Below are 14522 nucleotides of genomic sequence, written 5' to 3' on the forward strand. Positions count from 1 at the left end.
TTTGGTTGTTTAGGATTTATATTGGAACAGGGTAAGATTAGTTGTTTATATAAATGTATTATTTGATTATGGAAATCATTTGTAACAAAGATTTTCAACCCTTATCAACAGTACTGAATCAGAAGCAGAATGCTTACAGTATGTACATGTTAAAGGAGTGTGAAATACAAAAGATTAGGGTTTTTCATTCAGTTTCCCAGTGTATAGGCAGCACTTCAAACTGGAACACTGTATTAATAGCATTGACATTCAATAAAAAGATTCTCTACAAAATCTCTAAAACAAAAAAAAATGCATTGTCATATGCATCATTAAATTTTGTACATTCCCCAGTTACTAGTCTAATGGTTCTCATAGTGTAGTCTGAAGAACAGAAGGACAGAGTTAAAGTGAGCCTAGTCACAAAGCATACAAGAACAGATGCTAAAGTCCTGTCATTCACCGGGTCTCATTCCCTAAACTTAAGGCCAACTTTAGCAGGAAGTTTTGGTAGCTTGTTATCGGAACAATCATGATTGGTGTGTAAAGTAAGAACACAACAGGGTGACTAAATGTGTTGCTTACTGGTGTTAAGGTTGCCTCATCAAAAATAAAACACCCAACACAGAGAGACTAAGGGCCTAATCCACTTTAAATAAAGAGGGAAACTGGGCTATACCACATTGCATTGATTTTATGTATGTTTGTTTATGCACATGTAAGAGAACACTAAAGCTGGGCAGAGCTCCTTATCAAAAGTGTGGAAGCTCTAGCAGTAAACTTCAGCTACAAGAAAAGTAATTTGACACCTACACAAATTTATACACATGAAGATTGATTGCAAGACTTTTGACCAAAAAAAAAGGTAAAGCACAGTGCAAAAACTGTATCAGTTGAATGCCGAGCTGTCTGACATCTAAAAAACATTTTACTACATGTGGTAATTTGTACAGTTGCGTATGTGACTAATACAATTTGAATCAGAATATTGCAAACGCATGTATCAGTCGTGACAAGAACGTGTGTGCATGCCATGAAGCGTCAGTCCTGTGCTGTCCTGCAACAAGAGATAATGGCTTAACTCCTGCATATTAAAATAGATAAAAGGTAGTTGTGTGGAACTTCTAAAGGGTTCACATGTACCAGTGCAACACCACAGTTGTATTTTACATCAACCACCAGAGGGAGATTCAATTGCAAACATAGTTGAGCAGGCGCACATGCTCCAGCAGTAGGCAGATTGTCACCTGCTCTCATTGAAAAATTAATACCTGCCAGACTGATACAAATCAGATGCACCTCATTATGCCAGAATTTGGTAAATCCTTAAAATGCCATTCTATTATTTTTTTTGTAACTTCAGCAAAACTGGAAATGAACCTGTATGCAAACAGACAACTCACTGGCCGATGTGACAGAGAGGGAGAAATATGAGCTTTGTAAGTCAAACAAATGGTCAAATCTACAGCTGTATGTATGCACTCCCACTGCTGAACATATAACCCATGACACTTCATGGGTTACTTTAACCTTCAACACAATGAACAGACAATGGAACCAGTGCTGCTAATAGCCCTATTCTACACAATCTATTCATGGTTCGGTTTGTTGTTACTTGAAAGTGCTGTGTACCTTCTATTCATCAAACTAAACATGCTGGAACAAATAAACGGGTTACTAGTCTTGTAGATGTGGCAAGTTCTAGGGAAAATAGTAGAATGTTTACAAGGAGTCAGGCACACTCTTGCAATTTTGAGTGCTCTGTCTATGCAGGTTAAATGCAGACAGGTTTTTTTGTTTTTTTTTTGTTGAGGTGTCAAACCCACTATCTCACACCATAAAGAATGTCTTGGAGTCTTTGCAGAGTTTAACTTCTGTTTCGAATCTTTTCTGTAAGAAATGGTATACAACAAATAAACAAGTCATAACTCTTTTTAAAGGTGAAGAACAGTATGATCAAAACCACATACCACAAAGAACAGTTTCTAGAACTTCAGTGATTCTCATTTTCAACAGGAATTATTGTCAACATAGTGAGCTATTAGCATTATATACAGTGAGGAAAATAAGTATTTGAACACCCTGCTATTTTGCAAGTTCTCCCACTCAGAAATCATGGAGGGGTCTGAAATTGTCATCGTAGGTGCATGTCCACTGTGAGAGACATAATCTAAAAAAAAATCCAGAAATCACAATATATGATTTTTAAACTATTTATTTGTATGATACAGCTGCAAATAAGTATTTGAACACCTGTCTATCAGCTAGAATTCTGACCCTCAAAGACCTGTTAGTCTGCCTTTAAAATGTCCACCTCCACTACATTTATTATCCTAAATTAGATGCACCTGTTTGAGGTCGTTAGCTGCATAAAGACACCTGTCCACCCCATACAATCAGTAAGAATCCAACTACTAACATGGCCAAGACCAAAGAGCTGTCCAAAGACACTAGAGACAAAATTGTACACCTCCACAAGGCTGGAAAGGGCTACGGGGAAATTGCCAAGCAGCTTGGTGAAAAAAGGTCCACTGTTGGAGCAATCATTAGAAAATGGAAGAAGCTAAACATGACTGTCAATCTCCCTCGGACTGGGGCTCCATGCAAGATCTCACCTCGTGGGGTCTCAATGATCCTAAGGAAGGTGAGAAATCAGCCCAGAACTACACGGGAGGAGCTGGTCAATGACCTGAAAAGAGCTGGGACCACCGTTTCCAAGGTTACTGTTGGTAATACACTAAGACGTCATGGTTTGAAATCATGCATGGCACGGAAGGTTCCCCTGCTTGAACCAGCACATGTCCAGGCACGTCTTAAGTTTGCCAATGACCATTTGGATGATCCAGAGGAGTCATGGGAGAAAGTCATGTGGTCAGATGAGACCAAAATAGAACTTTTGGGTCATAATTCCACTAAACGTGTTTGGAGGAAGAAGAATGATGAGTACCATCCCAAGAACACCATCCCTACTGTGAAGCATGGGGGTGGTAGCATCATGCTTTGGGGGTGTTTTTCTGCACATGGGACAGGGCGACTGCACTGTATTAAGGAGAGGATGACCTGGGCAATGTATTGCGAGATTTTGGGGAACAACCTCCTTCCCTCAGTTAGAGCATTGAAGATGGGTCAAGGCTGGGTCTTCCAACATGACAATGACCCGAAGCACACAGCCAGGATAACCAAGGAGTGGCTCTGTAAGAAGCATATCAAGGTTCTGGCGTGGCCTAGCCAGTCTCCAGACCTAAACCTAATAGAGAATCTTTGGAGGGAGCTTAAACTCCTTGTTTCTCAGCGACAGGCCAGAAACCTGACTGATCTAGAGAAGATCTGTGTGGAGGAGTGGGCCAAAATCCCTCCTGCTGTGTGTGCAAACCTGGTGAAAAACTACAGGAAACGTTTGACCTCTGTAATTGCAAACAAAGGCTCCTGTACCAAATATTAACATTGACTTTCTCAGGTGTTCAAATACTTATTTGCAGCTGTATCATACAAATAAATAGTTAAAAAATCATACATTGTGATTTCTGGATCTTTTTTTTTAGATTATGTCTCTCACAGTGGACATGCACCTATGATGACAATTTCAGACCCCTCCATGATTTCTAAGTGGGAGAACTTGCAAAATAGCAGCGTGTTCAAATACTTATTTTCCTCACTGTATATATGTGCTGTTGGTTATTATTTAGCCAGGCAATACAAGGATATGTTATAAATCCTTGTAAATAGATTATTTTATTTTGATATTTTATAATCGAGTGGACGGCCACCACCTGGGGACACTCTGGCTATGTACATGAGGTCACAGTCACAAAGTGATATTCACAATACTGCAGGTTTGTGACATCATGTGAAATATGTCACTGTCTTATTGTGCCTCCTACCAATCGCATTATTGATCATAGTACTGCCTGTGGTTTGGAGGAGTGTAAACTGCAACACTGAATTAGCATATTGGCTTTAGGGGTGTACTTGGTCTGCAGCAATTATTAGTTAGATGTTATGTGTAACGATAGCATACACATAAATGCCAGGATGCAAGATTTTCCAGCAGAACATTGCTCAAAGTGTGAACTTAGACTCTTCCCGTAGTGCACCATGGTGCCATACCTTCTCCAGGAAAGCAATGCACATGACTATCTACATGATGAAAAGGAAAATGTGATTTATCGAACCAGGGCACCTTCTTTCTTTGCTCATCCAGTTCTGGTCCAGTTCTGCCCACATGCCACCTGCAGCCTCATGTGTCAGTGGATAGCAGTTCATATATACTCTGAACAATCTGCTGTCTTCAGATCCTTTGTTTCAGTCATCTCAATTTGTTTCGTGTTAAGTCGTTCAGATCGTTACACGTAGCCAATTTACCTACTACTAACATATGAGAATTAAGAACACTTGCCGCCTTTTTTGTCGCCACAGCTTGCTCATCAGGGATAAATGCACACCGTTCACCTTGACTGTTGTTTTCTGTAAAGCTGCTTTGAGACAATGTCTGTTGTGAAAAGCGCTATAGAAATAAACTTGACTTGACTTAACTTGACTTTCCCCCTTGCAAGGTGCCAATGTAATTAATTCACCTGACCTCTGTTACTGTCAGGCTTTGGCTTGTGTATGTATCTATAATGATTAGATTCCACAACTATTTGTTTAGATTAGATTCATAATTATTTTGTTTATAATCAATATGTAGCCCTGGTTCAAATAATAAATAGCCAGATTTTAATAGTTAGTTACACACTAAGCAAATAGCTTACTGCTTGTAAAATAAAATAAAAATAAATTTTTATTTGATGTATTATATTTAAAGGCCATTCACCCATCTTCAAACACACGGAACCAAATATAGCACTGTGTCTCAGCATTAATAATTAACAGGGAACAGCCTTTATTAGATATTATGCTATTCAGACAGCTTCCTTTTGTCATCTCTGTTACATCTTTCCACTGCCCAACAACACTCTCTCTCTCTCTCTCTCTCTCTCTCTCTCTCTCTCTCTCTCTCTCTCTCTCTCTCTCTCTCATTCTTTTCTCTCTCATCCAGAAGCAATGCTGACTGAGGCTGGGCTGTGGGAGTGGGAAGCAATCCAGCAGTAGCAAGAAATTTCCAGTTCTAGCAGGATCTCACAGGGGTGGGGGGGACTTTACACCCACACTGCACAAGTGGGCAGCAAAAAAAATAAAAAAATACATCAGTCATTTCAGACACAATCCTGCATCTTTCAGTTCCTCAACACCTGACAGCATTTCTTCCTATACATAACTGTAGATGAATCTAGGTAAGCAGTATCTCTCACTGCTACACTATTTATTTAAAAAGGATTATTGGTGGGAAAAACATCTTAGCATCCTTTAGTCGAGTAAATTATGATACATAAATAAAAATCTCAATCTCTAATTATGGCACATGAATTAAGTGAAATCTTACATTCTCATTAATCCAGATAAATGTATATTCTGTATATACATTTATATTTATATATTCATTTATATTTATACCTTTACAAAATATAAAATATAATTATATATATATATATATATATATATATATATATATATATATATATATATATATATATATATATATATATATATATATATTACATTTTTATATATCATTAAAAATCATTGTAATGAATGAAAAAAGCTACTCGAAAACAAGTGGTCAAGTGATCAGATATGGCAAAAGTACACGCATCCATCACTCAATAGAAGTCATCACTCAACAGATACTCATGATTTAAAATGTAAAAGTAAAATACTGACCACACTTTTTCACGCAGGTTAAAGTATAGAAGTTTGGGCTCTGGCTTGTACTTAAAAAATAAGTTAAAAAATAAACCATTAAGTAAAAAATAAACCATAACTAACAACTGTTTCGGTGTCATGCTGTTAACTGGACCTCACATCATATTAATATATTAATACAAAGGAATTTCAAATTTTGCTGTATAATAAATGTATCCAGGCAGAACAACCACCATATAAAACACAAGCAGAGCAAAGCTGATGCTGATCAGGTGATCAAGAATGTCTGTGTTCTCAGTCATGTTTACATCGCTGACTCCCTCTGTCTCATCCACATCAGTGATACTTCTTGTTGCCTTCTGCCTTGTTGTTAGCTTTGCAGGCTCGTTGTTAGCTTCTGTGGTGTGTGATAGCCAGGAAATGATACACCAGTGGAAAGTTGAAAAAGGCACGCAATGAGAAGAAATATTGATCATGTCGCCAAACAGGTGAAAGTAACAAGCCTGGTTTGAAACTGTATATACAGACATTTGTGCAAAAAGTGTAATGAGTGAAAGTAAAAAGTTGTCTAAAAAATAAATAGTGAAGTACTGATACCAGAAGGATCTACTTAAGTAAAGCAACAAATATTTGTACTTCATTATTTCTCACACAATCATGTAAACCATTCTAAAACAAACATCTTTATAATTTTGGTTAGCCATTTCATCAACTCTAACTTTTCGTCTATCCATTTAAAAACTTGACTTTTTCTTGACATTGCCAAATCAATTCAGGGAGAAAAATTACGAAAAAACAGAGCTTCTAATGTTTTTACGTATGCACAGTATAGTACTGTAAACATTTTTAGATTTAAGCATGAACACGTAAGTTGGGGAAACTATTAGAAAGTAATGCCAGTGGGGATAAAATCAGTTTTTGCATATATCCGGATTCATGTGGACGTTCACAGATTCACTCAATCTCATTCGCACTATGATGATACAAAACCCATGAACATGGTGACTAAAGCATTACATATGCAAATGTTTCAAAGACAAAGTTGTTTCTTTAATATTTTTCAATCGTTATGTGGTTCTTCCCAAACTGTTACCACAAAGTCAGAGGCACACAATTGTTTATGATGTATTTGGATTTGGTAGCATTACATTTTCCCTTCACTTGAATTAAACGACCCAAACATGTTAAATGTTAAATGTAACATGTAACATGTTAAATGACAATGTGCCTGTGCACAAAGCCAGATCGACAAAAATATGGTTTACATGGGTTGGAGTGGAAGATTAATTTTGTTCTCATTAATCTACACTCAGTACTTAATAATGAGAAAGTGAAAACAGAATTCTAGAAATATCTGTACATTTTTTTAAATTAAAAAACTGAAATATCACATGTACATACAGTATCTCACAAAAATGAGTACACACCTCACATTTTAGTAGTAGTCAGTGTGCAGCTTGTAGAGCAGTATAGATTTACTAAGATGTTTGTGAGATACTGTACTTTATTCAGTACTTCGTTGAAGCACCTTTGACTGTAATTACAGCCTCAAGTCGTTTTTGGGTATGACACAACAAGCTTTTTTGGGTATGACAAAGCTGGATTGGGGGATTTTCTGCCATACTCCATGGCAATTTCTCTTAAGATTGGTCAGGTTGGATGGGGACTGTCAGTGGACAGCCATTTTCAGGTCTTTCAAAGATGTTTAATAGGGTTCATGTCAGGGCTCTGTCTGGACCACTCTAGAACATTCACAAAGTTGTCCCTGCTGATGCTGCCACCATCATGTTTCACTGTTGAGATGGTTTTGGGCATATAATGAGATTTAGAATTGAGGCCAGATTCAAGTTCAATCTTCATCAGACCAGAGAATCTTGTTCCACATAGTCTGAGAATCCTTCAGCTGGCTTTCATAGGATTTGCACTAAGGAGAGGCTTCTGTCTAGCCACTCTGCTATATAGCCCAGATCGATAGAGAACCGCACTGATGGTTGTCCCTCTGAAACGTTGTATCTTCTCCACACAGAATCTCTAGAGCTCAGTCAGAGTGACCATGGGGTTCATGGTCACCTCTCTTACTAAGGTCCTTCTATCCCGGATTGCTGTTTGGCTGGGCAATCAGCAATTGGAAGAGTCCTGGTTGTGACACACTTTTTCCATCTGAGAATTGGGGAGGACACTGTGCTCCTGGGAATCTTTAGTGCAGCTGCAATTTTTGTAGCCTTTCCCAGATCTGTGCTTTGCAACAATTCTGTCACTGAGCTACACAGGCAGTTCCTTTGACCTCATGGCTTTGTTTTTGCTTTGATATGCATTGTCAGCTATGGAACCTTCTATAGAGAGGTGTGTGCCTTTCCCAATCATGTTTAATCAGTAATTTGTTCCACAGGTGGACTCCAATCAATCTGTAGAAACATCTCAGAAACGATCAAGAGAATTGGGAGTAACCAAGTTGAGTAACCAAGTATTGTTGCAAAGGGTCTGAATACTTATATATATGTGATAGTTCAGGTATTTTAATTTGTCAAAGAAAAAGACATTTCTAGATTTCTGTTTCACTTTGTAACTATGGGGTACTAAATGTGTAGATTAATCAGAAAAAAATATAATTTAAACGATTGTAGTATCAGGCTGCAACATAGCAAAATTAAAAAAGGTGAGAGGTCTTAATACTTTCTGAATACAATGTAGAATTGCAATGTGGTATTTTGAATCACACCAAATTTATAACAAAAAGATGGGGAACTACTACATTGCTCCATCTTGTGAGTACCGTAATTTCTGGAATATAAAGCGCACCCATATATAAGCCGCTTATTTGACAAAGATTTTTTTTTAAACATAAATAAGCCACATCTGTCTATAACCCGCAGACAGGCGTGTTTACATTGAAACTAATAAACTTTACACAGGCTTTAATGAAAGACAGTGTCTGTTACACGGTGTAACGGGTGAAATATGTTGCGCTTCCTTTAGGAGCATAGCGGTATTTTGGGAATAGCCTGCCGCCGCATTTTTCCGCTATTACTGCATGTGTGCAAGACCGAGGAATATGTCATTATTTTCTGATGCTCATTTTTAAGTTTCTTTGACTAACCCGTAACGCTGTTGCCAAGGAAAATAAAAAAGCATGAGTTTTGGAAACCTGTCTGTGCTTATATGATTTCTGTTGCAACTGGAGTTAGCGAGCTATCCCATGACCCAGACTCAACACGTTACAACGGCTTGTATCTAAACAGTAGCCTACCAAGAAAGTCATTGTTTACTGTCTTCCTCCTTCCTTTCACAACTATTTCTCTCGGGAGTGTATCTTTTGGCATCGTCGTGCGTTTAAAAAAAAAAGTTTTTTCTCCCGATGCCGTGCAGCTCAGAACACAGGTGAGGTGCGTTTTTTTGTTTACATTCGGGAATTTCATTGGTCTTATGTTATGGGGTTCAGTTTTTTTTTACTTGAAGAAAAATTCATGAATAAGCCGCTTCGTTGTTTAAGCCGCAGGGTTCAAAACGTGGGGAAAAAGTAGCAGCTTATAGTCTGAAAAATACGGTATGTATAGTTGAAGCACGTTGACACTGAAAAAGCTGAGTTTTATTTTCCAGTGCAGCTACAAGTGATATTGTCAATGTGTAGCAAAAAAAAGACGAAGGTAAAAGGACAGTTTCTGATCAATATTATTAAGAGTGAAAAAAAATCGTTTGTTTGAAATATCACAAAAATCTGCCAACAAAAGTATGAATTTATATTCATTGTTTATTTAAACAATATATTTTTTATTTTATTTAACAGGGCAGCAATCAAATATTGAAAGTGAACCTGAATAATGCTAAAGGCTAATATATTAGCTTGGCTAAATTTATTTATTTATTTATTTTTTTTTTATCCTTTATTTAACCAGGAGAAGCCCATTGAGATTAAAAATCTCTTTTGCAAGGGAGACCTGGCCAAGATAGGCAGCTGAATTACATCACATCATTACATACGTACAAAGACACACAAAAACATAAAAAATAAATAGGTAGATATCTCACTGCCCTATACCACACCATGCAACACCTGCCAAACATTAGGTATGTAGTAATCAACATCTTTCATGCTAAACAGATGCCTGAAAATTTTCATAAATTTCTGTTTAAAATCTGCATGAAGTTACATTTCATAATTATTTACGTTTTTGTTTGTACGATTTGACAAGATCAGTTCCTAGATCATCATCTTGTGGCACAGATTGTTACAGCCAAAGAAATTTTCAAGCCCACCAACCAGTCATAACTTGAATTTCCAATAAAAAGAGTTGTAAGCAAATTTGATGTGTGACTCCTCCACATGGGTAATCTCATTCCAAGCTACAACACTGACCCTGGGTACTCAAGGTGGCTGAGAGCAGTCAGTCTCAATGAGATCAAATTTGCCTTGCAAAAAAAGTCCAGAACAGAGGGCAGGAATGCGTTCGAACACTTCACTTTGGAAGCAGAAAGTGTTGACTTTTACTGTATTTAATGACATGCTATATTTGTGGTATAGGCTTTGAGGTATTGGCTAGAAAGGCAACAAGTCACTACAACCACCACCGACAACAAATTGTTTGCAACTAGCTTTTATTTAACCGCAAAAAAATCTTATACAGTTTTCTGAAGAGAAAACTAGACGGCCTTGATGGTACTACTAACTTATAGACTGTATGTGTTAATCGTCTTAACCACCATCCGTATGTAACAAACATCTTGCATCTTAGTTTGAGTTTTGTTTACTACAACCACCAGGACTGCACCAACCATAACTTCACCACATCGTCAGTAATCAGCAACATTTTTAGTTTTTTGATACAAGCAATGATGGAAGACATACTGATAACATCTTACGTTTGACAGTTAATCCAAAAAGAGAGAGGAAAGCAAAAATACCCTTCCAATAAATAAAACAGATAGAAAGTCATGTATAAGCAAATAAGCAACTTCCACCATAAAATATATGGTTGTGAGTTTTATCTAACTCTACTAGTAACCCAAGAAAAACTATACAAAGATACTTAATTTATAAATAATGTATTGTTAAAATTCACTGACCTGCCACTGCCACTGCTGCTGGTGCTGCTGGCTGAGTCAGAGCTGGAAGAGCGACTACGAGAGCCAGATCCACTTGGGGAATGATGGGGTCTTGCTGCAGGGCTGGTCAACCTCTGTGGTGAAACATTGTGTGATTGTGAGGTATGCGGAGATCGGCTGCGGCTGTGGCGGTAAGTTCTATCTCCTCGCCTGCCTCTCTCATCCCGATAGATATCCCGGTGCACCACGCTTGCCAGTGTAAATGATTCACGTGTACGGGCCTCGTATCGTGTTTCTGTAGTTTCAAAACGACAAGGACTCCGACAACGAGATCCATAAAAGCTAACGCCACCTGATGCGGCTGCCACACTTCCTGTTCCAGCAGCACTAGCACTGCTTCCACCAGCAGCACTGCTGCTCAAACCTGTTCCTCCTGATCCTCCAGTGACCACTAAAGGAGTTCCTCCTGTACTTGCACTAGAAGAACTAGCACTCCCACTCCCAACTCCACTAAGAGTTCGGTCGCGAGGGTCCCGATAATACTCCGTTTCATAGTGACGCTGGCGATCAAAACTACTGCTGCTACTGCCACGCTCATGGTGTCCATAGGCACTGTGATCATAAGTGCGTTCCCGGCTTTCTGAAGCCCTAGAAAGATATGGAAAAGGATGGATGGAGAGAATGACAGCTTTGTTATTATGACATGAGCTAGTACATAAATCTCTTTTTAGTGTCAGGTTACATGCATTTCAGATTTTATTTAAATGAATCCAAATACAGTTTGTGCAATCATATTGGTTTCACTGTAACTTTGTGAGGATATTATTTTGTCAAGCAGCTTTCACAAAAATGTAACAGATCACTTGTGTATGACTAAGCTCATAAATTTGGGCCAACCACTGTTATGGTAATATTGTATTATATAAAATACATTTGGTTCTTAGATATGAAAACTGTATCAGTATGTCAAGTAATAGCATAACAGATATTATTAGCATATTTGAAAAGAATAAAATTTTTGAGAGTTTGTTTTTGTATTTTTATTTTGTGGACATGCTGTAAAAAATATTTCACTAGAGAGAATAAACTTTTGTTATTCATAATCTTGATTAAGACTTTTTTAAGACTTTTTACCAAAAAATTGTTATATATAAATTAGTAATCTAAGTTGACGGGTCAATATAATTCACTATTTAAACATAGAAACAAGCAAAAGTTTATGAAACTCTTAATACTTGTGACAGTTTGAGCCATAAAACATGCTGTCAGAAATATGCAGGCAATGATAATAATCTTCAACTGTAGAGAATAATATGTTATAGTATAGTATTAATTTTTAGCAAGCAAGCACTAAGCAGGTTTAATAACCATTTTATAGCAATAGAAACACACATATATATATATATATATATATATATATATATATATATATATATATATATATATATATATATATATATATATACCAATTATATATAATAATTTTGGCTGGTTTTGCCTTAGTTTTTGGAATTTAAAAGTGCAAGAGGTTACAGAACTTTTTAAAGAAAATATTGTGTTGAAAATGTTAAATAGTGTGTTAGTTACTGAATCAAACTTGCACAATGTAAATTGGGTTATACTGTACTTCTGAATTGTAAGAGAATCATTTAATTCAAAATTCACTATTGAGTAACTATTTAAACACTGAGGCAAGTTTTTGAATGTCGTTTAAACAAGCTTTTAGAAGTATTGTTGCTCGCTGTACTTTGTCATTATATTATTTTTTTTGTCTGTTCAGTTAAAACAGATCCATAAAACTCGAAATATTCAGATGCCTAATGGAAAATCCATCTTAAAAACTAAATTATATTTGATTTTCACTTTAATATTTGCATTTGAGAGCTTGACTGGCTTCCTGACTGAGTTCAGCCTTTGTAGCACAAAGTCCACTCTTGTAATAAACATAAATAAATAAATAAAATAAAACAAACTTTAAGAAAAAAAAAAAAGGTTAAAAAAAAGTTAACACTCCACAGCTCTTATGCTCTCTTCTCCGCTTATATGCATATACACTTCAGAGTAGACATTTAACTAGCCATTTTCATTTTTTTTCTCACTTTGATTTCTTTCAATTTATTGGGGGGAGCAAAGGGCAAAGAGCCAGGGAGAGTCACAAAGACGAGACAGCAAAATGAGATGCCAACAGCTATCAAAAAAACAGCCTGTTAGTAGGAAATGGAAAGAAAGACACAGGAGTTAAACTAGGAGTTAGAGAACAGCTAAAATACACAGGGCAGAACATACCAACCTTTTTAGACAGTGGTAACTCGACCTACAATTCCAAATACAATTTAGGGAGACAGAACTTTGTGAGCAAAAAAAAAAAGTTAAAAATGTAGAATGTTTTAAAAATGGTAGGGGAAAAAATGAAGAAATAATCCTTATCTTGGTCGGTTTAATCCAGAAATATTCCAAAAAGTGAGCATATCAGGAAATGTCTATGGGAGCAAAAAAAATTCAGAGGTCTTCAGAAAACCAAATCCACTTGGACTCTTTAAAAAAATGATTGGAAGTCTTGATTTTTTTTGTGTCTCTCTGGATTGACATTTTTTCAAATTATAACTATGTAACTATATAATATAACTATGTAACTATAACTTTTAACTTGTAACTCTTTCTTCCCTTTCTCACTCCAAGTCACAGTTTTAAGTTTTTTTTTTTGCATCAAAAGAAAAGGTCCTTGATTTTTTTTTCCACTCCAGTAGGTACATCCTCAAGTTAGGAACAATGGAAAAAAAATTACAAAAATAATTATATAATCCAAGTCCTTTTCTCAAAAATCTTTACTAATCCCAAAGACAACATTTTCCAGAAGTAAATTTCAGGTGCCTAGCTATAATCCACTGCCAGAGTATTAGTTCAGAAAGTGACTCAAAAAAAACAATCCTTGTCCTGGTTGACTTCTGGTGCACTCAACAGTATATCCAAAGTCATGTGTAGTTCAAGATCCAGCATTGGAGAGGTAATCCAAATCTGAAATCCAGGGTGAACGTGAATAAATTCACCAAGTGCCAAACCATACCTCCATCTTCAGTTTAATTTCAGGGTCCAAAAATACAGTGTTCCATCTTCATTTGGTTGGACAGCATATTCCTTTATATCCAATAAACAGTCGTTTTTTCTCCTCTTTGGAGATTTTCAGCAAAAAATAAAAAGCAGAAATTAAATGAGAATGGCCTAAAAATAAATAACAAATAAAGATGTTTGCTCACTGTTTCTGTCAGTTTCTGCCATGATGACCAATGGCAGAAGTCTCCCATATAATTAATGGCAGAATTCTAAAAGCACATGATTCCAAAGGAAAAAGAGAAAATAGTACCTCTGTAGCGTATAAATATCCTTGTGCTTCCTGCATTAATCCAATGTAAATCCATTGAACACCATCCAGTGAGTCCAGTGAATTATTTATGAGTCACCCATTTTTTTTTTTTTTTTAAAGAATTACCAATAATATGTCAAAACTAAATACCACAATATTCTAAATTGTGTTCTAGTAAAATACAAAAATGGTAAGATATTAATCCATGATGGACAGTAATGTACTCCACGTCAGGGAAATCCCAGGTAAGGGCAATACTTTGGACTTTCCCATTGCTTGCAGAAGTCCCAAGATATCAAAATATCCAACACATGCCCATGAATCTGTTCTCTATAATATCCAACTCAGAGCCTTCTGATTCAGAAAGAACACTTTCAATGCTATTTTCTAAACCCTATAT

At 36.5% G+C, this 14522-nt stretch overlaps 1 protein-coding gene across 2 annotated transcripts in view; it reads right to left on the reverse strand.

Annotated features, from left to right (window-relative positions):
• spen (spen family transcriptional repressor) overlaps positions 1-14522 on the reverse strand; it is a 33597-nt gene that overhangs the window by 15128 nt on the left and 3947 nt on the right. Inside the window, exons 1-2 of one of the 2 annotated variants that reach the window (XM_083570609.1) lie at positions 13052-13241; positions 10783-11409 (exon numbers count right to left, since the gene is read on the reverse strand). Coding sequence is in view for 1 of the 2 variants with exons in the window: in XM_083570608.1 (XP_083426734.1) it covers positions 10783-11409 (627 nt within the window). In the remaining variant the exon portion in view is untranslated. Of the gene's footprint in view, positions 1-10782; positions 11410-13051; positions 13242-14522 lie in introns of those variants that run through there. The other variant, XM_083570608.1, reaches the window with a different exon arrangement.

This window comes from Silurus aristotelis (assembly GCF_946808225.1).
Source record: "Silurus aristotelis genome assembly, chromosome: 19".
In the NCBI taxonomy this organism is placed as follows: Eukaryota; Metazoa; Chordata; class Actinopteri; order Siluriformes; family Siluridae; genus Silurus; species Silurus aristotelis.